Source organism: Salvelinus fontinalis, chromosome 16 (assembly GCF_029448725.1).
Source record: "Salvelinus fontinalis isolate EN_2023a chromosome 16, ASM2944872v1, whole genome shotgun sequence".
NCBI classification, from domain to species: Eukaryota; Metazoa; Chordata; class Actinopteri; order Salmoniformes; family Salmonidae; genus Salvelinus; species Salvelinus fontinalis.
The window spans coordinates 40822300-40845507 of NC_074680.1; the positions used below are offsets into that span (position 1 = coordinate 40822300).

The window sequence follows — 23208 nt, forward strand, 5'->3', positions numbered from 1 at the left end:
AGAACAGAGCAGAAAGGCACAGAGCAGCGCAGAACAGAACAGAACAGAAGGGAATAGAACAGAGCTTTATTGTCCATCCAAGGATAGAAAAGTTTATTTGGCGTCACCTTACAAACTGCCTGCTACGTCTATAAAATAGGATAGTTTCCTCTCCTGAGGTTGGTGTCCTAATTTTAGCCAACAAATTTGCTTTGGGAAATGTTCACCACATCATTGGTCCACTTCTGAATTCCCACAGTTTAACCACCTGGGCTGGGTTTCCCAAAGTGTCGTAGCAATGAGATCATACTAATTCCATTGAAACTAAATGGACGAAAGATGCTCTTAGTGCTACGATGCTTTTGGAAACCCAGGTCAGGAAGAGAGAGAGAGAGAGAGAGCATGTCATAGAAGCTAACCAGACTGTGGAGTAGTGTAGGCTATAGTGATTACATCACATTTAAACACCTCATGATTTGTTCCTCTTTGTATGGTGAGGAAGAATGTCTTTGTAGTTGTCAGTGATCATAGTGACATGTTGCCCATCTCCAATAGGTGTTCAAAGTAAGTGTCTGCTGTGTTTTGGCCCACTGAGAGAGTTTAAATCCCCAAATAGCAAACCCGGGTTTCATCCGAGTCCCTCAGTGTATGTGGGTCATCCCAGGTTATCAGAGTCTAGTATAATCAAGGATCTCAGACCTGCTAAAAGCCATTTTGATGTATAGAGAACCCAGTCTACCCACACTGTGTAGTTGAATATTCTATTACTTTTGTATTTTACCACATTTTTCTCCCAATTTCAATTACGATCTTGTTTCATCACTGCAACTCCCCAACAGGCTCGGGAGAGGCAAAGGTCAAGTCATGCGTCTTCCAAAGCATGACCCGCCAAACCACGCTTCTTAACACCCACCCTACTTAACCCGGAAGCCAGCCACACCAACGTGTCAGAGGAAACACTGTTCAACTGACTACTGAAGTTAGCCTGCAGGTGCCCGGCCCACCACAAGGAGTCGCTAGAGCACGATGAGCTAAGTAAAGCCCAACCTCTCCCCGCCCTATGGAACTCCCGGTCACGGCCGGTTGTGACACAGCCTGGGATCAAACCCGGGTCTGTAGTAACGCCTCAAGCACTGCAGTGCCTTAGACCACCGCGCCACTCGGGAGGCCCTGTATATTCTATTTTATTCTACTATTCTAATGTTGAAGTTGTCTGCTGTGTTTTGAACCTCAAGCTGAGATGTGGCTGTCTGTTGTGTTCCAACCATTGGTAAAAGCAGAATATTGACAACAGTGTTTTCCCCCCACACTGAGACTGTATCTGTCTGCTGTGTTTTCCCCCCACACTGAGACTGTATCTGTCTGCTGTGTTTTCCCCCCACACTGAGACTGTATCTGTCTGCTGTGTTTTCCCCCCACACTGAGACTGTATCTGTCTGCTGTGTTTTCCCCCCACACTGAGACTGTATCTGTCTGCTGTGTTTTCCCCCCACACTGAGACTGTATCTGTCTGCTGTGTTTTCCCCCCACACTGAGACTGTATCTGTCTGCTGTGTTTTCCCCCCACACTGAGACTGTATCTGTCTGCTGTGTTTTCCCCCCACACTGAGACTGTATCTGTCTGCTGTGTTTTCCCCCCACACTGAGACTGTATCTGTCTGCTGTGTTTTCCCCCCACACTGAGACTGTATCTGTCTGCTGTGTTTTCCCCCCACACTGAGACTGTATCTGTCTGCTGTGTTTTCCCCCCACACTGAGACTGTATCTGTCTGCTGTGTTTTCCCCCCACACTGAGACTGTATCTGTCTGCTGTGTTTTCCCCCCACACTGAGACTGTATCTGTCTGCTGTGTTTTCCCCCCACACTGAGACTGTATCTGTCTGCTGTGTTTTCCCCCCACACTGAGACTGTATCTGTCTGCTGTGTTTTACCCCCACACTGAGACTGTATCTGTCTGCTGTGTTTTCCCCCCACACTGAGACTGTATCTGTCTGCTGTGTTGGAGAAAGTGTCCTAAACCGTGGGCTGTTGTGTAATCCCTCACTGGGCCCCTTGCTATTTCTGTGCCTGGGTCCCGCGTCACGCTTGGGTATTTTCTCTGGTGACTAGCTCACATCAATAGATCTCCTAATGCACGTTCAGTCAGCCAGCATCGGCGGCTGCAACGTCTGATTGATAAGATTTTACCCTCGCTAAATCTGATCATAATTGCTTATGTTATTACTATAGCCCAGGGATGTGGAGAATGGACTGCTGTAATTTGCAATATGAGGAATGTGACATGTGACTGGCGATGTGGGACAAGAAGAGAGTATACTAATGTCAGGTTTGTTTGAGGATTATATTCGACATCTGCATGTCCGTTTGTCTGCTGCTTGTGGAAAGACAATTTGAAAAACAGTTGGATAGAAAACAGTCTCTCATCTCACATCGGTGTTAATTCTGCATGTTGTGTTCTGTGCATGCTGTCATGCCATGGGCTTTCTGCCTCAGTGTCCCTGACGCGATGTGTTTTCCTTATAAAATGTATGGATGAGGGGCTAGTGTTAGACTACTCTGTATAGCTGAACGTGATGCAGTGGCATTGTAATGACGTTTTCCATAACCTACGTACAGTATGCTTCCCATTGTCTCCATGCAACATGCTTCAGCAGTGTTGCTGTACTATGTCTTATGAGCATGTAAATGTATTAGCAAACGGTATCTTGAATATAAAGAAACCTTCTAAGAGTCACCGCCTCCTCTCATCCACTCAATCACACACATGCGAGCAGCACATTCACACGCCAATAGCCAATCCACAATCATTTCAAAACACACTGATTTACCACCCAACTGCCAATCCACAATCATTTCAAAACACACTGATTTACCACCCAACTGCCAATCCACAATCATTTCAAAACCCACTGGTTTACCACCCAACTGCCAACCCACAATCATTTCAAAACCCACTGGTTTACCACCCAACTGCCAATCCACAATCATTCAAAAACACACTGATTTACCACCCAACTGCCAATCCACAATCATTCAAAAACCCACTGGTTTACCACCCAACTGCCAATCCACAATCATTTCAAAACACACTGACTTACCACTCAAATGCCAATCCACAATCATTTCAAAACACACTGACTTACTACTTAAATGCCAACCCACAATAATTTCAAAACACACTGACTTACTACTTAAATGCCAACCCACAATAATTTCAAAACACACTGACTTACTACTCAAATGCCAACCCACAATCATTTCAAAACACACTGACTTACTACTTAAATGCCAACCCACAATAATTTCAAAACACACTGACTTACTACTCAAATGCCAACCCACAATCATTTCAAAACACACTGACTTACTACTCAAATGCCAACCCACAATCATTTCAAAACACACTGACTTACCACTCAACTGCCAACCCACAATCATTTCAAAACACACTGACTTACTACTCAAATGCCAACCCACAATCATTTCAAAACACACTGACTTACCACTCAACTGCCAACCCACAATCATTTCAAAACACACTGACTTACCACCCAACTGCCAACCCACAATCATTTCAAAACACACTGACTTACCACCCAACTGCCAACCCACAATCATTTCAAAACACACTGACTTACTACTCAAATGCCAACCCACAATCATTTCAAAACACACTGACTTGCCACCCAACTGCCTCCTATAGTACTACTCACTTGCCATATTCCTGTGAACTGTTTTGATATACCATGAATGATATATACTAGTGTATATACACGACCACTGGCTTTACCTACACAAGAAATTGATAGTTTCCTAAAAGAGAGGTCTGTTGGGAAGTGTAGTCTATATCTGCTGAGGGAACTTGTAAATATGACTAAGCAGAGGTTGGGAAGTGTAGTCTATATTTTCCTAGCCACCATGCTTCTACACCTGCATTGCTTGCTGTTTGGGGTTTTAGGCAGGGTTTCTGTACAGCACTTTGAGACATCAGCTGATGTAAGAAGGGCTATATAAATACATTTGATTTGATTTGATTTGATCTGCTGGAGGAACTAGTAAATATGACTTAGCAGAGGTTGGGAAGTGTAGTCTATATCTGCTGAGGGAACTTGTAAATATGATTAAGCAGAGGTTGGGAAGTGTAGTCTATATCTGCTGAGGGAACTTGTAAATATGATTAAGCAGAGGTTGGGAAGTGTAGTATATATCTGCTGAGGGAACTTGTAAATATGATTAAGCAGAGGTTGGGAAGTGTAGTCTATATCTGCTGAGGGAACTTGTAAATATGATTAAGCAGAGGTTGGTAAGTGTAGTCTATATCTGCTGAGGGAACTTGTAAATATGATTAAGCAGAGGTTGGGAAGTGTAGTATATATCTGCTGAGGGAACTAGTAAATATGATTAAGCAGAGGTTGGAAAGTGTAGTCTATATCTGCTGAGGGAACTTGTAAATATGACTTAGCAGAGGTTGGGAAGTGTAGTCTATATCTGCAGAGGGAACTAGTAAATATGATTAAGCAGAGGTTGGGAAGTGTGGTATATATATGCTGAGGGAACTTGTAAATATGATTAAGCAGAGGTTGGGAAGTGTAGTCTATATCTGCTGAGGGAACTAGTAAATATGATTAAGCAGAGGTTGGGAAGTGTAGTATATATCTGCTGAGGGAACTTGTAAATATGACTTAGCAGAGGTTGGGAAGTGTAGTCTATATCTGCTGAGGGAACTTGTAAATATGATTAAGCAGAGGTTGGGAAGTGTAGTATATATCTTCTGAGGGAACTAGTAAATATGATTAAGCAGAGGTTGGGAAGTGTAGTATATATATATGCTGAGGGAACTAGTAAATATGATTAAGCAGAGGTTGGGAAGTGTAGTATATATATGCAGAGGGAACTAGTAAATATGATTAAGCAGAGGTTGGGAAGTGTGGTATATATATGCTGAGGGAACTTGTAAATATGATTAAGCAGAGGTTGGGAAGTGTAGTCTATATCTGCTGAGGGAACTAGTAAATATGATTAAGCAGAGGTTGGGAAGTGTAGTATATATCTGCTGAGGGAACTAGTAAATATGATTAAGCAAAGGTTGGGAAGTGTAGTATATATATGCTGAGGGAACTTGTAAATATGATTAAGCAGAGGTTGGGAAGTGTAGTATATATATGCTGAGGGAACTAGTAAATATGATTAAGCAGAGGTTGGGAAGTGTAGTATATATATGCAGAGGGAACTAGTAAATATGATTAAGCAGAGGTTGGGAAGTGTGGTATATATATGCTGAGGGAACTTGTAAATATGATTAAGCAGAGGTTGGGAAGTGTAGTCTATATCTGCTGAGGGAACTAGTAAATATGATTAAGCAGAGGTTGGGAAGTGTAGTATATATCTGCTGAGGGAACTAGTAAATATGATTAAGCAAAGGTTGGGAAGTGTAGTATATATATGCTGAGGGAACTTGTAAATATGATTAAGCAGAGGTTGGGAAGTGTAGTATATATATGCTGAGGGAACTTGTAAATATGATTAAGCAGAGGTTGGGAAGTGTAGTATATATCTGCTGAGGGAACTTGTAAATATGATTAACCTGTTTGGGCTGCAAACCCGATGTCGGAACGAAAATGACAACAGCTGCAGGGTGCGAAATTCAAAATCTATTTTTTAAATATTTAACTTTCACACATTAACAAGTCCAATACAGCATTTGAAAGATAAACATCTTGTCAATCCAGCCAACATGTCCGATTTTTTAAATGTTTTACAGAGAAAACACCACATATATTTATGTTTGCTCACCACCAAATACAAAAGTGGACAGACACGTATGATTATGATTATGATGTATGAATTATGATTCAAGTAGCATGCACAAGCCAACCGAAATAACCTTAAACCAACCTAAAGAACCCAGAAAAAACTACCTCAGATGACAGTCATATAACATGTTACACAATAAATCTATGTTTTGTTCATAAAATGTGCATATTTTAGCTATAAATCAGTTTTACATTGATGCTACCATAAATGCTACAGCATAGCTACAGTGTGAAATCAGACGGGAGTAGCCAGAGAAAATACAGACACCAACGTCAACTACTAATTACACCTCATAAAACATTTCAGAAAAACATATGGTGGATAGCTAATGAAAGACAGATATCGTGTGAATAGAGCCAATATTTCCGATTTTTGAAGTGTTTTACAGCGAAAACACAATATATCGTTATATTAGCTAACAACATAAGCTAGCATAACGCAGCATTGATTCTAGTCAAGCGCTAGCCTAGCACAGTTAGCACAGTTAGCATAGAACAGTTCGACAGATATATGAAAAAGCATCCCAAATTGGGTCTTTATCTTTGTTGATATTCCATCAGAATGTTGTAACGGGGTCCAATGTCCAGTACAGTCTTTAGTTGGGTTCCAGAACGAAATATTTCCCTCTTTGGTTAGCAAGCACCACGGCTGTGCGGCGCTAATCTTTCTGTCTTCAAAAAATTCTTCCAAAACATCACGTCTAAAGTCCAGAATAAATTGCAATAATATAATTAAAGTATATTGAAAAAACATACTTTAGGATGATTTTGTGACATGTATCAAATAATATTGTAGCAAGAGATCATATTCACCGTTATCGAGCTTCTTCCAGGAGCCGAGTCCAAATTCTGCTTCGCGCCCGGATTTTTTTTTTAACTGCGCAGGTCTCACAAGAAGGTGTGGTATTCAGTCCATGGACGAGATATTCGACTGCTTTCAAGTCTCACTTCCGCATTACACCCCGATGAAGGCGTATGACGTGTTTCTACGGTCCTAAGTGCCATGACCTTGTATAGACAAGGTCTTAAAGAGACACATCGCATTTTGGAAATCTCAATTCTGGATAGGAAATGGGCTGTAAAAATAGTTCTGTTCAACTTAGAGCAATAATTCAAACGTTTTTAGAAACTATAGACTGTTTTCTATCCAATAATAGTAAATATATTCATATTGGAATATCAAAAATTTCTTAAGAGGCCGTTTGAAAATGTGCGCATATTTTCCATTTTTTTCAATATTCACCCTGCAGCCTGAAGAAGTTTTTAAGCAGAGGTTGGGAAGTGTAGTATATATCTGCTGAGGGAACTAGTAAATATGATTAAGCAGAGGTTGGGAAGTGTAGTCTATATCTGCTGAGGGAACTTGTAAATATGATTAAGCAGAGGTTGGGAAGTGTAGTCTATATATGCTGAGGGAACTTGTAAATATGATTAAGCAGAGGTTGGGAAGTGTAGTCTATATATGCTGAGGGAACTTGTAAATATGATTAAGCAGAGGTTGGGAAGTGTAGTCTATATCTGCTGAGGGAACTAGTAAATATGATTAAGCAGAGGTTGGGAAGTGTAGTCTATATCTGCTGAGGGAACTAGTAAATATGATTAAGCAGAGGTTGGGAAGTGTAGTATATATCTGCTGAGGGAACTTGTAAATATGATTAAGCAGAGGTTGGGAAGTGTAGTCTATATCTGCTGAGGGAACTTGTAAATATGATTAAGCAGAGGTTGGGAAGTGTAGTATATAGCTGCTGAGGGAACTAGTAAATATGACTTAGCAGAGGTTGGGAAGTGTAGCCTACATACAGTACAGGCTGTGTCCTTCCCTTTCTATATCTGTAGTGTAGTTCAGAAGAGAGGTATGCATTGTTTCAGTGAGGCAGGCTTATCTCCCTGACACCCTGCACTCGTAGTTCCCTCCTCTTATTGCTTTAGGATGGAAACATACCCAGCTATAAGGTCAGAATGACCTTGAGGAGAGAGAGAGATCCCTGTCCCCTCCCGCTCAAGGCTTACAATGTTGTCACCTCTGCCCTTGTAGAATGTATCAAGAAGTCACATTTTACAGTATACAGTATATACCGTATTCTCCTCTTTGGTCTGTCTGTCTAGGAGAGGAATACAAACCCTATCAGATAGCTGTAGTGTTTAGCCCTGTGTCAAGTGGGAGGACAAAGTACTTCCCATTTAAATATTAGTTGGACATTCTTGCAGTAGAAGCGTAGCCTCTTTGATTTAATGTATTTTATCTCTGCATCTTAAGAGTCACCTTGGATTTGTATCATCTCTCCGGTCTGTTTGACAAATGTGTATGATGTCTGTGTGTGTGTGTGTGTGTGTGTGTGTGTGTGTGTGTGTGTGTGTGTGTGTGTGTGTGTGTGTGTGTGTGTGTGTGTGTGTGTGTGTGTTTGTAACAAAGAGAGAAATCCCTGGTTGTAACAAATAGTGAAAGAGAGAGCAGTAGGGTGGAAACGAAAGAGAGAGCAGTAGGATGGAACAGAAAGAGGGAGCAGTAGGGTGGAACAGAAAGAGAGAGCAGTAGGATGGAAACGAAAGACAGAGCAGTAGGATGGAAATGAAAGACAGAGCAGTAGGATGGAACAGAAAGAGGGAGCAGTAGGATGGAACAGAAAGAGAGAGCAGTAGGAGGGAACAGAAAGAGAGAGCAGTAGGAGGGAACAGAAAGAGAGAGCAGTAGGGTGGAACAGAAAGAGAGAGCAGTAGGGTGGAACAGAAAGAGAGAGCAGTAGGATGGAACAGAAAGAGGGAGCAGTAGGGTGGAACAGAAAGAGAGAGCAGTAGGATGGAACAGAAAGAGAGAGCAGTAGGAGGGAACAGAAAGAGAGAGCAGTAGGGTGGAACAGAAAGAGAGAGCAATAGGGTGGAACAGAATGAGAGAGCAGTAGGGTGGAACAGAAAGAGAGAGCAGTAGGGTGGAACAGAAAGAGAGAGCAGTAGGGTGGAACAGAAAGAGAGAGCAGTAGGGTGGAACAGAAAGAGAGAGCAGTAGGGTGGAACAGAAAGAGAGAGCAGTAGGGTGGAACAGAATGAGAGAGCAGTAGGGTGGAACAGAAAGAGAGAGCAGTAGCGTGGAACAGAAAGAGAGAGCAGTAGGGTGGAACAGAAAGAGAGAGCAGTAGGGTGGAACAGAAAGAGAGAGCAGTAGCGTGGAACAGAAAGAGAGAGCAGTAGGAGGGAACAGAAAGAGAGAGCAGTAGGGTAGAACAGAAAGAGAGAGCAGTAGGTTAGAACAGAAAGAGAGAGCAGTAGGGTGGAACAGAAAGAGAGAGCAGTAGGAGGGAACAGAAAGAGAGAGCAGTAGGGTAGAACAGAAAGAGAGAGCAGTAGGAGGGAACAGAAAGAGAGAGCAGTAGGGTAGAACAGAAAGAGAGAGCAGTAGGGTAGAACAGAAAGAGAGAGCAGTAGGGTGGAACAGAAAGAGAGAGCAGTAGGGTGGAACAGAAAGAGAGAGCAGTAGGGTGGAACAGAAAGAGAGAGCAGTAGGGTGGAACAGAAAGAGAGAGCAGTAGGGTGGAACAGAAAGAGAGAGCAGTAGGGTGGAACAGAAAGAGAGAGCAGTAGGGTGGAACAGAAAGAGAGAGCAGTAGGGTGGAACAGAAAGAGAGAGCAGTAGGGTGGAACAGAAAGAGAGAGCAGTAGGGTGGAACAGAAAGAGAGAGCAGTAGGGTGGAACAGAAAGAGAGAGCAGTAGCGTGGAACAGAAAGAGAGAGCAGTAGGGTAGAACAGAAAGAGAGAGCAGTAGGGTAGAACAGAAAGAGAGAGCAGTAGGGTAGAACAGAAAGAGAGAGCAGTAGGGTAGAACAGAAAGAGAGAGCAGTAGGAGGGAACAGAAAGAGAGAGCAGTAGGGTGGAACAGAAAGAGAGAGCAGTAGGGTGGAACAGAAAGAGAGAGCAGTAGGGTGGAACAGAAAGAGAGAGCAGTAGGGTAGAACAGAAAGAGAGAGCAGTAGGGTAGAACAGAAAGAGAGAGCAGTAGGGTAGAACAGAAAGAGAGAGCAGTAGGGTGGAACAGAAAGAGAGAGCAGTAGGGTAGAACAGAAAGAGAGAGCAGTAGGGTGGAACAGAAAGAGAGAGCAGTAGGGTGGAACAGAAAGAGAGAGCAGTAGGGTAGAACAGAAAGAGAGAGCAGTAAGGTGGAACAGAAAGAGAGAGCAGTAGGGTAGAACAGAAAGAGAGAGCAGTAGGGTGGAACAGAAAGAGAGAGCAGTAGGGTAGAACAGAAAGAGAGAGCAGTAGGGTAGAACAGAAAGAGAGAGCAGTAGGGTGGAACAGAAAGAGAGAGCAGTAGTGTAGAACAGAAAGAGAGAGCAGTAGGAGGGAACAGAAAGAGAGAGCAGTAGGAGGGAACAGAAAGAGAGAGCAGTAGGGTAGAACAGAAAGAGAGAGCAGTAGGGTGGAACAGAAAGAGAGAGCAGTAGGGTAGAACAGAAAGAGAGAGCAGTAGGGTAGAACAGAAAGAGAGAGCAGTAGGGTGGAACAGAAAGAGAGAGCAGTAGGGTGGAACAGAAAGAGAGAGCAGTAGGAGGGAACAGAAAGAGAGAGCAGTAGGGTGGAACAGAAAGAGAGAGCAGTAGGGTAGAACAGAAAGAGAGAGCAGTAGGGTGGAACAGAAAGAGAGAGCAGTAGGGTGGAACAGAAAGAGAGAGCAGTAGGGTGGAACAGAAAGAGAGAGCAGTAGGGTGGAACAGAAAGAGAGAGCAGTAGGGTGGAACAGAAAGAGAGAGCAGTAGGGTGGAACAGAAAGAGAGAGCAGTAGGGTGGAACAGAAAGAGAGAGCAGTAGGGTGGAACAGAAAGAGAGAGCAGTAGGGTAGAACAGAAAGAGAGAGCAGTAGGGTGGAACAGAAAGAGAGAGCAGTAGGGTAGAACAGAAAGAGAGAGCAGTAGGGTGGAACAGAAAGAGAGAGCAGTAGGGTGGAACAGAAAGAGAGAGCAGTAGGGTGGAACAGAAAGAGAGAGCAGTAGGGTGGAACAGAAAGAGAGAGCAGTAGGGTGGAACAGAAAGAGAGAGCAGTAGGGTAGAACAGAAAGAGAGAGCAGTAGGGTGGAACAGAAAGAGAGAGCAGTAGGGTGGAACAGAAAGAGAGAGCAGTAGGGTAGAACAGAAAGAGAGAGCAGTAGCGTGGAACAGAAAGAGAGAGCAGTAGGGTGGAACAGAAAGAGAGAGCAGTAGGGTGGAACAGAAAGAGAGAGCAGTAGGGTGGAACAGAAAGAGAGAGCAGTAGGGTGGAACAGAAAGAGAGAGCAGTAGGGTGGAACAGAAAGAGAGAGCAGTAGGGTGGAACAGAAAGAGAGAGCAGTAGGGTGGAACAGAAAGAGAGAGCAGTAGGGTGGAACAGAAAGAGAGAGCAGTAGGGTGGAACAGAAAGAGAGAGCAGTAGGGTAGAACAGAAAGAGAGAGCAGTAGGGTGGAACAGAAAGAGAGAGCAGTAGGGTAGAACAGAAAGAGAGAGCAGTAGGGTGGAACAGAAAGAGAGAGCAGTAGGGTGGAACAGAAAGAGAGAGCAGTAGGGTGGAACAGAAAGAGAGAGCAGTAGGGTGGAACAGAAAGAGAGAGCAGTAGGGTGGAACAGAAAGAGCGAGCAGTAGGGTAGAACAGAAAGAGAGAGCAGTAGGGTGGAACAGAAAGAGAGAGCAGTAGGGTAGAACAGAAAGAGAGAGCAGTAGGAGGGAACAGAAAGAGAGAGCAGTAGGAGGGAACAGAAAGAGCGAGCAGTAGGGTGGAACAGAAAGAGAGAGCAGTAGGGTGGAACAGAATGAGAGAGCAGTAGGGTGGAACAGAAAGAGAGAGCAGTAGGGTGGAACAGAAAGAGAGAGCAGTAGGGTGGAACAGAAAGAGAGAGCAGTAGGGTGGAACAGAAAGAGAGAGCAGTAGGAGGGAACAGAAAGAGAGAGCAGTAGGGTGGAACAGAAAGAGAGAGCAGTAGGAGGGAACAGAAAGAGAGAGCAGTAGGGTGGAACAGAAAGAGAGAGCAGTAGGGTGGAACAGAAAGAGAGAGCAGTAGGGTAGAACAGAAAGAGAGAGCAGTAGGAGGGAACAGAAAGAGAGAGCAGTAGGGTGGAACAGAAAGAGAGAGCAGTAGGAGGGAACAGAAAGAGAGAGCAGTAGGGTGGAACAGAAAGAGAGAGCAGTAGGGTGGAACAGAAAGAGAGAGCAGTAGGGTAGAACAGAAAGAGAGAGCAGTAGGAGGGAACAGAAAGAGAGAGCAGTAGGGTGGAACAGAAAGAGAGAGCCGTAGGAGGGAACAGAAAGAGAGAGCAGTAGGGTGGAACAGAAAGAGAGAGCAGTAGGAGGGAACAGAAAGAGAGAGCAGTAGGGTGGAACAGAAAGAGAGAGCAGTAGGAGGGAACAGAAAGAGAGAGCAGTAGGGTGGAACAGAAAGAGAGAGCAGTAGGGTAGAACAGAAAGAGAGAGCAGTAGGGTAGAACAGAAAGAGAGAGCAGTAGGAGGGAACAGAAAGAGAGAGCAGTAGGGTAGAACAGAAAGAGAGAGCAGTAGGAGGGAACAGAAAGAGAGAGCAGTAGGGTGGAACAGAATGAGAGAGCAGTAGGGTGGAACAGAAAGAGAGAGCAGTAGGGTGGAACAGAAAGAGAGAGCAGTAGGGTGGAACAGAATGAGAGAGCAGTAGGGTGGAACAGAAAGAGAGAGCAGTAGGGTAGAACAGAAAGAGAGAGCAGTAGGAGGGAACAGAAAGAGAGAGCAGTAGGGTAGAACAGAAAGAGAGAGCAGTAGGGTAGAACAGAAAGAGAGAGCAGTAGGGTGGAACAGAATGAGAGAGCAGTAGGGTGGAACAGAAAGAGAGAGCAGTAGGGTAGAACAGAAAGAGAGAGCAGTAGGGTGGAACAGAAAGAGAGAGCAGTAGGGTGGAACAGAAAGAGAGAGCAGTAGGGTAGAACAGAAAGAGAGAGCAGTAGGAGGGAACAGAAAGAGAGAGCAGTAGGGTAGAACAGAAAGAGAGAGCAGTAGGGTAGAACAGAAAGAGAGAGCAGTAGGGTGGAACAGAATGAGAGAGCAGTAGGGTGGAACAGAAAGAGAGAGCAGTAGTGTAGAACAGAAAGAGAGAACAGTAGGGTAGAACAGAAAGAGAGAGCAGTAGGGTAGAACAGAAAGAGAGAGCAGTAGGGTAGAACAGAAAGAGAGAGCAGTAGGGTAGAACAGAAAGAGAGAGCAGTAGGGTGGAACAGAAAGAGAGAGCAGTAGGAGGGAACAGAAAGAGAGAGCAGTAGGGTAGAACAGAAAGAGAGAGCAGTAGGAGGGAACAGAAAGAGAGAGCAGTAGGGTGGAACAGAAAGAGAGAGCAGTAGGAGGGAACAGAAAGAGAGAGCAGTAGGGTGGAACAGAAAGAGAGAGCAGTAGGGTGGAACAGAAAGAGAGAACGTAGCTCATAGAATGTCCTAATTAAGAGTAGCTCAGAGGGTTTGAACCAGATAATCTTACATAACCTCGTTAAAGAGCACACAGCCTTTGATACTGAGAAGATGAGAATGATGTTCCCTCTGAGACCCAGCATACCATGAAGCCCCACGATGTAGAGCTGAGGTATAGGACTAGATTACATACCCTGGTCCACAGTATAGAACAAGATTACATACCCTGCCCCAAGGTGTAGAGCTGAGGTATAGAACAAGATTACATACCCTGCCCCAAGGTGTAGAGCTGAGGTATAGAACAAGATTACATACCCTGGTCCACGATGTAGAACAAGATTACATACCCTGGTCCACGGTATAGAACAAGATTACATACCCTGCCCCAAGGTGTAGAGCTGAGGTATAGGACAAGATTACATACCCTGCTATGGAGCTATAGGGTACATCCCAAATGGCACCCTATTCCCTTTATAGTGCACTACTTTTGATCAGAGCCCTATGGGTAGTGCACTACTTTTGATCAGAGCCCTATGGGTAGTGCACTATATAGGGGATAGGGTGCTATTTGGGGTGCAGACATAGTGTGATGGAGAAGAGACACAGGTAGTCCCATGATATGGAGCTGAGGTATAGGATGAGATAATAAACAGTACACATATCCAGTGTCTTTGATGAGTTTAGCGTCCAGGTAAACATACACACTGTCATTGTAGTGCACTGGCCAGGGGTTAGATGAGGTACAGGTGAGGTACAGGCATTTGAGACAGTCTAGTAAAGAGCATGGTCATTCTTTTATTTCCTGCCGTGATCACTGGTCATTATGCACCAAGTTTAGTTGAAGGAGGAACTATATTAGGAAAAGGATTTTGCCTGTGAGGTTATAAGGTCCCGAAAAAAATCATGAACCAAGTGTTGATATGATCTGCTTTATGTTTCTTGTTGGGAGAAACAGGAAGTGGGTTGCATGTAAACTACAGTATTTTTGTAAGTAGGTAGTTGTGCTATTTTTGCACCTACTGATTAGTTGTGTATTGTGTATTTGGTAGGGACAATGCATGTGTGTCCTTAATGTAATACTGTGTAGTATGTAATTTAATATTGTGAAGTATGTAATTTCACAAAAAATAATTATTCTGTTTCTGTTTTCTTTCAGATGACCCTTTCCTGCAACCAGTTTACATCTGCTAATATTACTACTACAGTAACATAACAGACTTTATCGTCTGTTGGAAATCAACCCTGAAGAGGAAGGTGACATTGGAATCGTCATGGAGTCACTAGAAACTACTGCAGAGGTGAAACGCTCTAAAGAGGCTCTGGATAAGACAGTTCCCCAGAGAAAGTCAGCAGCACCAGAACCTACAACTGCCCAAACTAAAATACCCCCCTCGGCTGATTCGGAAGGGGAGGGGTGGCATCTATGCCCAGAACCTGAGGAGGACCAGAGTAGAACCACATGTTGTTCAACAGATATGTCTGACTCAGGGAAACTAAGACAATTAGAAGGGAAATCACCACGCCAATTACAGGATCAACCCTGCAGTCATCCTCATTACAACGTATTAACCTCATATCCACCACAGGAGAGACAGACAGTTCCCTTTGCTAGACAGAAAACAGCAGATCACTTGCTTTCTGCACTGCCACTTGTCAGCTGTGGAGGGCCCTCTCCTCAGAGGAGCTCCCCCAGTTTACCCGTGTCTCTCCAACACTGTTCCCAGTCAGGAATAGAGGAACTATCCAAGGAGGTGTGTAGTAAGATGGAGCAGAAGCAGCAGCAGAGACCTGGAAAGTATGTTTGTGATTATTGTGGGAGGGCATGTGCCAAACCCAGCGTACTTAAGAAACATATTCGCTCACATACTGGGGAGAGACCCTACCCCTGCGTGCCCTGTGGTTTCTCCTTCAAAACCAAGAGCAATTTATACAAACACAGAAAATCTCATGCTCACTTGGTCAAAGCTGGGACAGTGCCATTTTCAGAACTGGGTTCTTACAATGCCAACATGGAGGACCGGGGATCTTTAGAAGGAGAAGGAGAGTTCTACTCTGATGCTGAGCAGAGCTCGGACACGGACGAAGACGATTCATCGCTCTTGGACACTGTTTCAGTGGAGGAACCAGATAGCACCACTGCTGTTAAAGTACTGAATCTCGTTGCCCAGAAACAGGGAGTTACATTAGCATCAACATTATCTGAGGACGGTCCACCCAGGCTCTTGGAGATCAGTGCTGCTCAGGCTCCAGCTGTTTCTCAGGTCAGCCGTGCGATCCAATCTAGCGCCATCAAGCAGCGGCTGGCACTACGGCTCTCAGAGAAAAGGAGCAGTGACACTGACACATCTCTCTCCCTGCCTAGCCAGGGAAGCAAAGGCAGCACAGACTCAGGCTACTTCTCACGCTCTGAGAGTGCTGAACACCAAACAGGTGGTCCTCCCAACACAAACGCCAAGTCCTATCAAGAGATAATGTTTGGAAAGTGTTACAAGCCGAACCCAAAACAACATGCCATAACTGTTGTGACTTGCAGGACAGACTTAATGAGTGATCGTAAGACTTCGGAGCGAGGTGTTTCCCGCGTATTCACACAAGAAAAGGAATCAATGGTTGAATCGATCAGAATAAACACACATTCATTTACAAGGGAGGACATTAAGGAGGCTCAACTAGAGCTCTCTGATTCTGGACAGCTGGTCCGGAGCAACTCGATGCCCACGTCCTCGGTGGCATGTCAGGACATGTCACAAGGCCTGCGAGGCAGCCACTCCTTTGATGAAAGGGCGTCCCCTGGAGGCATTAGGAGACTTACGAGACAGGCTGCCTTTGAACACTCGGCACACGATGGACCTCCTGACCACTACGGAAACATCTCTGATATTTCCAACCTTGGAGTGGAGATGGAAAGTTTCACCATCCAACAAAAGCAAGCGATGGAATATGCGACGAGGAAACGGCGTAAGGAAAACTGTGTTGCGGAGGAGGAGGATGTAGGAGGCCAGTATCACACAGACTATGACCACTCTGAAGAGATGAGGGACTATGATTCAAAGCAAACCTCTCAAGGTGCTCTAACCACTACATCCTCAGTGAAAGGACATGCCCAAAGCGTGCACACACAGGATAGAACACAATGTGATAGACTGGAAAGGGAAATGTGGGAAAAGAGAGAGAGAGAAGAGAGAAGATCTTTAGGTAACGTCATCTCTGTGATTCAACACACTAACTCCCTTACCAGGTCTCTCTCTGAACAGTCAGATTCTTACAACTACCAGAGACAGGATAAGCCTTCCTCAATGGATGTGGTGGAGCAAACCGAAACTAGAGAGATGCACAAAAGGACTGAGATCTTTGCACACCAGTTGAGTGACAGTAGATTATTAGATAAGTCGTATCAAATGACACCTAAGCTAGTCCGTCAGTCTAACATACCGGTTCCAGAGATCAGGGTGACTGTAGAACCAGACAGTCCAGAGAAAGAGAAAGCAGCTGAGGTGAAACAGGTGAAGGTGAAGGAGCCCGATAGACATATAGAGGAGTTCCAATGGCCTCAGAGGAGTGAAACACTGTCTCAGTTCCCCCCAGAGAAACTCCCCCCAAAGAAGAAGAGACTGCGCTTAGCTGACTTGGAGCACTCCTCTGGCGAGTCTAGCTTTGAGTCGGCTTGTACGAGCCTCTCCCGGAGCCCCAGTCAAGACAGCAATTTATCCTACTGCTCCAGCTTCTCATTTGACCGAGAGGAGAAAGAGAGAGAGGTTATCCCTAAGCCAGCTTCCCCGGCGGCTAGACAGGATGAGTTTGGCAAAGCGTTGGAGTTCTTAGCGGTGCCAGGAAGCGGTTACTCCCTCTCTGTCCTGAACCAACGTCAACAACATGAAATGAGACGTACCTCTTCAGAACAGGCACCGTGCCACTCCCAGTGCAGAGAGCTCCCAGAGGTCCGCAGTGTATCGTTTGACTACGGCAGTCTCTCTCCAACGGCCAAAGTTAGACATGCGGAACTCAGCGCCAGCTACTCGGAGCCCAGACGGGGTAACTTGGTAAGACAGGAGTCCTTGAATGTTAACCTTGAATTTGCACATCCAGTCCTTCCGCTAAATATTCTTCCTCAGTACCTCAGCAGTGCCCTGTCGTTCTCAGCCACCGCTCTGCACTCTCAGTCTCTGCCAATGTTCGCCCCTCAGCCGTCACACTCTGGTCTCCTAGTTCCTGTTAGAATCCAGACTTACGTGCCATCCTATGGTAGCATCACATACACCACTGTGTCGCAAATTGTAGATGATCCATTTGAAGGCGTTAACTCCACCAGAACCTCTTTTCTCACTTCTCACTTCGCAAATTTAGCCACGAATTTGGACACATCGAATCTATTATTAGGACACCCTCGAGGACTGTTGACCAGCCCAGTCCAGGTTCAAGTTCTGGATCTGCCCCCAGCTAAGCTGAAGACAGGCATTCCTCTCTCCCTGACCTCCAGAACAATCTCCACCACCAATTGTGGGTCCAGTGTTGGGTCCAACAAGCGCATGTTGTCTCCGGCCAGCAGCTTGGACCTGTTCATGGAGGTCAAACAGCAGAAACGCGTCAAAGAGGAGAAAATGTACGGTGAGATAGTGGAGGAGTTGGGTGCTGTGGAGTTAGGGAATTATAATGTGACTGAAGAGAACAAGCACAGTTTAAAGTTAGAGTTTCAAAGTGACACCAACCAGGGAGCATCACTGTCAGGCTTTCCTTCAAAATCCTCTTTGTCTGCGTCATCCTCGCTTCATTCTCATAACGAGCCAGCAAGAGGAAGCGCCATCTCACCTCAGCAACAAGGGTCAGAAAGTCCTGATTCCCCTATGGATAACTCCCCAACAGAAGTAAGCCTACATCCACACGCTCTGCTTTCTCTGAAGGATTTCAATGAGTCTGGCATGGACAGCAAGGCACAGATGGAGGTGCTGGTGCAGCTAGTCAAAGGTCAGGGCATCCTCATCTCTGACGGGGAAAACACCAAACGGATATCTCAATTTCCAAGTCTCCGCACAATGACAGCTGTGAGTTGGTGCTACCTGAACTACACCAAACCAAACAGCACTCACAGCAGCTCTCCCCTGTCCTCTGTGTACGCTACGTGGTGCATCAGTTCCCATAACCCCAACCCTCCTAACCTCAACACCAGAGCCACCTTGGCTCTGCTCCGCTCCAAACAGACGACTAACACATGGGTATACACCATGGCTGCCATGTACCAACCTGGGACTGGGAAGCTGGTCTCCTCCTCACTCTTATGGAGGCAGCGGCTCGGGCTGGTGAGAACACTGATCGTTCATTATTTCATTATTCATTATTCCATAAACATCTATATTGAATGTTTCCAATCCTGGAATCAAGTTACATTATAAATACATCATCTAATTGTAACCATATTATACTTTTTCTTCTATACCTAAACTGCATGTTCACAGAATGTTTAATGTTTCACAAAATTGTTTTATTTCTTCTTTATATTAATGTTTAATGATCTGTCTCATTTAGCTACAGAGCAAACCGGAGCTCAATGAGCTGGAAGGGAGCTCTTATGGACAGAAAGTGAAGGATGCCAGCTGCAGGGTAAACGCAAGGAAGGACGACTGGAAAGAGAGGGAGGTCTCCTCGAAACAAACGCCAACACCAACACCAGCACCAACACCAACCCGGATCAAAATATTTGAAGGAGGGTCCGTTATGATAATATCACATCAATCAATAAGCGATAAAATATGACTTAGAATGTTATTTTGTAATGTGTACATGTTTTATAAAAGGGTTACGCCTGGTGGTAGAAATTATGTTTTACTTTATTTAACCTGGTAGTCCCATTGAAGTCAGAAGACCTCTTTGAAAGAGATCCCTGGAATTAGATTGAATAGCTGTTTTCACTTACTTTGCATGTCTATAGCTACTTATAATATAAAACACATGTCATTCCATGGATGGCCAAGTATCTGCAGGTTTTTGCTCCTCCTTTGTTTTTATTTTTTTATTTTTTTATTTTACCGTTATTTTACCAGGTAAGTTGACTGAGAACACGTTCTCATTTGCAGCAACGACCTGGGGAATAGTTACAGGGGAGAGGAGGGGGATGAATGAGCCAATTGTACTTGATTGATCAATTCAGGTCATTGATTAGTTAGGAACTCCCGTCACCTGGTTGTCTAGGTCATAATTGGACATAAATTGAAAGGAACTGACAAAAACCGGCATACACTCGGCCCTCCGTGGAATGAGTTTGACACCCCCCTGATATAGAACATCACATTCAGGTTGGTTTTCCTCCCTCAGGTTCAAGTCCAATGAGGACTATGTGTACGTGAGAGGCCGAGGCCGGGGGAAGTATATCTGTGAGGAGTGTGGCATCCGCTGTAAGAAACCTAGCATGCTGAAGAAACACATACGCACCCACACTGACGTCAGACCCTACGTCTGCAGGGTCTGCAACTTCGCTTTCAAAACTAAAGGTGGGTTTCCCTTCTTCTTTCATTGAGATGAATGAGACAAGAGCTGAACAAGCGCTTTGTCACGACTGCTGATTTAAAAAGGGATTGATCAAATCAACTAGATTGAATGATGATTGAATTGATGACAACAGTAACATTTACCCCCCCAAAAAAGTACAATTGAATGATAATGATAATAAGATAATCAGCTAAATGACTCTTTAACATGTTTGTCCTACAGGAAACCTGACCAAGCATATGAAGTCAAAGGCTCACATGAAGAAGTGTCGTGAGCTTGGTGTGTCAGTCACAGTGGATGATACAGAGACACTGGAATCTGGTAAGATATTGACCAATGACCAGGGAGTTATTCAGATATTTAAAACTGATTGTGTAACCCATGGTAATTGTACCACAGAAATAATGACAGAAACACGTGATGTATCCTTTGTCTTTATCCTTTGTCTTTATTTGTGTTCTTTCAAACAATGCAGATGACATCCAGCAAGACTTGAAGACCGGGGTCTTGAGCACAGCCAAACACCAGTTCTCAGATGCAGACGACTCCGATGGCATGGATGAAGAGATCGATGATATCGACGAAGATGACGATGACGATGATGACTACGACGGTGACTCTACTCCCAAGATCCTTTCCCGGAGCACCAGCCCTCAGCCCTGTGGCGTAGCCTCTCTGTCGGTCACAGCTACCGCCGTCATCCAGGGTGTGTCGTCAGACATCCATGGCTGTCCCCTCAGTACCTTCCATCCCCTCCCCAGCTGCCTCTCAACCTACACCCTGCCTAGCGTCGATATCCACCCCCATCCCCATCCCACCTCCACCCTGCCAGGCATAGATATCCACCCCCATCCCCATCCCCCCTCCACGGTCAGGAGGACAGGGCCAGACCGGAGAACTGTCTTGGCCTCCAGCCTGGACAAGGAAGACTGTAGCCTGGCCATGCTGTCTCCTGACCAGGGCTGTCTGTTCTTCGACCCATACCCCACCTGTCTGCTGTCCCCCGGCTGGGAGTCCCCTCTGAGGGAACCGCCTAACTCCCGCCTCGGCTACCTCTCCCCCCGGGGAGACCTCTCCCCCCGGGGACGCTCCTCACCTCGATGGGACACCTCCCCGCTAAGGCCCAGCTCCCCCAACCTCACCCCCATCCAGCACCTCTTCCCGGTCTGTATGGAGAGGCCCCTGTCCCCAGGTGGAGTGGACCTGGCTGGGAGGAGACAGAGGGTGGTGCTCAGGGCTGTGTCTCCACGTAGAGGGGGCTCACAACATAGAGACTCCGGGGATAAAACCAGGCAGCAAGCCAAGGCTGAACTGGTTCAGCAGGGAGGAGCCATTGAAATGGATATGGTATGTAATATAGTTGTTTACAGTATGTTTTCATTGACTAGTATATGTTTAGATTGACTGGTATATCCTTGTCCATCAAAACTGCTGCACTGACTTCATTTCAACTGACTTCATTTCAACTCAGTGTTCTTGATGTAAAACCTTTATTAATCACAATGTTTGTTTTTTTCACCAATGGTGTCCATGCATTTTTTTCTTGATTGTCATTTAAAAGTTTTTTTTTTTAGAAAGAAACTGTAGAAAAGTGTCTTCTGATAGTCACTATAACTTGTTGTGTTTAGGATCAGAGGAGAAGCGTGCCTCCCTGCCTGCCTGGGCCAACCTGCTCCAGTTGTCCCCGTCAGAACCTCTTCAGCCACCTCCCCCTACACTCTCAGCAGCAAGCTGGGACTCTCCTACCCATGGTGCCTATCGGAGGGATCCAGGTACTGCGCTCCCTGCCCTCCTGCAGCTCTGGCCGGACCCATCTGTCAGCCCTATCCCCTCAAAAGACTGAGCTCCACCAGGACAGCACTAAGGAGGGATCTGTTCATCTGGCAGCCCTCGGTGCAGAGGACTCAGGAGCCCAGCAGCAGGGGAGGGAGAGGGGGATGGAGAGGGGGATGGAGAGGGAAAGGCTGTCCCCCCTCCAGACACCCCGGGACTCTGAGGAGGAAAACCCCCCTGTCTCTGTCCTCACGGTCAGGAACCCTAAGCAGGAAGAGGTTCTTCAGACCTGCACCAAGGCCATCGCTTCCCTCAGGATCACCTCTGAAGAGCATCTATAGACTGGGGCTGCATCCCAAACAGCACCCTATTCCCTATATAAAGCAGTACTGTTGACCAGAGGGCTCTCGTCACAAGTAATGCACTATATAAGGAATAGCGTACCATTTGGGCCTTTCCTCATTTGGGACGTTCCTTGGAGCTTCCTCCAGGAGCAGCTGAGCCCCTCCCCCCCCCCCCCCCCATCCAACGTCCAGTCCTCAGCTAGCATGGTTCTAGATCAATTAGCGATGTCTTGACAACTGCAATGGTCAAATTTGAGTTGGCAAGACAGCACAAATAGATATGGAACCAGGCTACGTCCACAGTTCCTCTCAACCTCATTCCACTAGGCAGGCAGGTAGACAGGCAGGCAGACAGACAGACAGGCAGACAGGCAGACAGACAGACAGACAGACAGACAGACAGACAGACAGACCCCTGTCAGGCAGGCAGGCAGGCAGACAGACAGACAGACAGACAGACAGACAGACAGACAGACAGACAGACCCCATTGGTTGGGTGTGGGGGGATTCTTCTCTCAGTTTCAGTTACTTCAGGTTTCTTCATGTTAGTAATGCAAAGGTCACGTGTCTTAACATTCCCCTCCCCTCCCCTCACCATACTATATCTGAGAGGAAAACAAACCTTTAAATACATTACAAAACAGAGACTTTATACTCTCTATGAATTCTCTATGAATTTCTTTGAACTTTTAGGTCAGTGGAGAGGACGGTTGAAGTAGTGGACACAGGTGCAATATATGGGATTTAAAGAGAATGCTTCTACGTTAATTATGCTTGCATACACTTGCACACAAACAGAAACGTTTATATTTATTATACCCCATAACCCACTCTTAACACATTTATTCATATAAATGCATATGTGTACTATTTTCAAAATAGGCTTGTTGTTTAAATTGTATTCATATCGAGTGATTAGTTAAGGATTTGATTCTTGGAGAGAAATTGGAAAGGAAATAACGGGGAAAGTATCGAAAAAAAATATGAAAGTATTTGAAAACTGAATCTGACCAAATTTAGTGTAGACTTGCTTCTTGTCCAGTTTGGTGCTTTTGATTGAAAAGCAAAGATCTGTGCCTTTTCCTTGCTTTCTACGTATGTTTTAAGGAATCATGTTAAGCAAGGAAAAAGTGAATATCATGTTTTAAGGAAACTTTGAATCAGAATTGTCTGACGTGACAGTGTTATTATCAACAAAAAAATTGCACAAAAAAAATTTGCTTTTACTTTGTGGAATTAAATTGCTGGTTTTTATAGCTACATTTTATGTAAAATATATCTATTTGAAATATTTGTTATGTTGCAGATTCTCAATGTTGTGGTTTTAGCTTTTTGAACAAACGCATGAGGTTTTGCTATTGCACACATAGAGAAGTGTATAGATGTCTTTATATATTAGAAAAGTATGCTTTTATTGATGATGGTAAATATTTGTC

The 23208-nt window shown here is 45.1% G+C and overlaps 1 protein-coding gene across 1 annotated transcript; it reads left to right on the top strand.

Moving 5' to 3' along the window:
• Positions 1-1749: 1749 nt before the first annotated feature.
• On the top strand, positions 1750-21945 carry LOC129813159 (human immunodeficiency virus type I enhancer-binding protein 2 homolog). The gene is made up of 7 exons (XM_055865405.1): positions 1750-2305; positions 14332-18469; positions 18696-18877; positions 19482-19657; positions 19878-19976; positions 20131-21002; positions 21284-21945. Exons 2-7 carry the CDS (start codon positions 14447-14449, stop codon positions 21767-21769), a joined length of 5838 nt encoding a protein of 1945 aa, XP_055721380.1. The 5' UTR covers positions 1750-2305; positions 14332-14446; the 3' UTR covers positions 21770-21945.
• The last annotated feature ends 1263 nt before the right edge of the window (positions 21946-23208 follow it).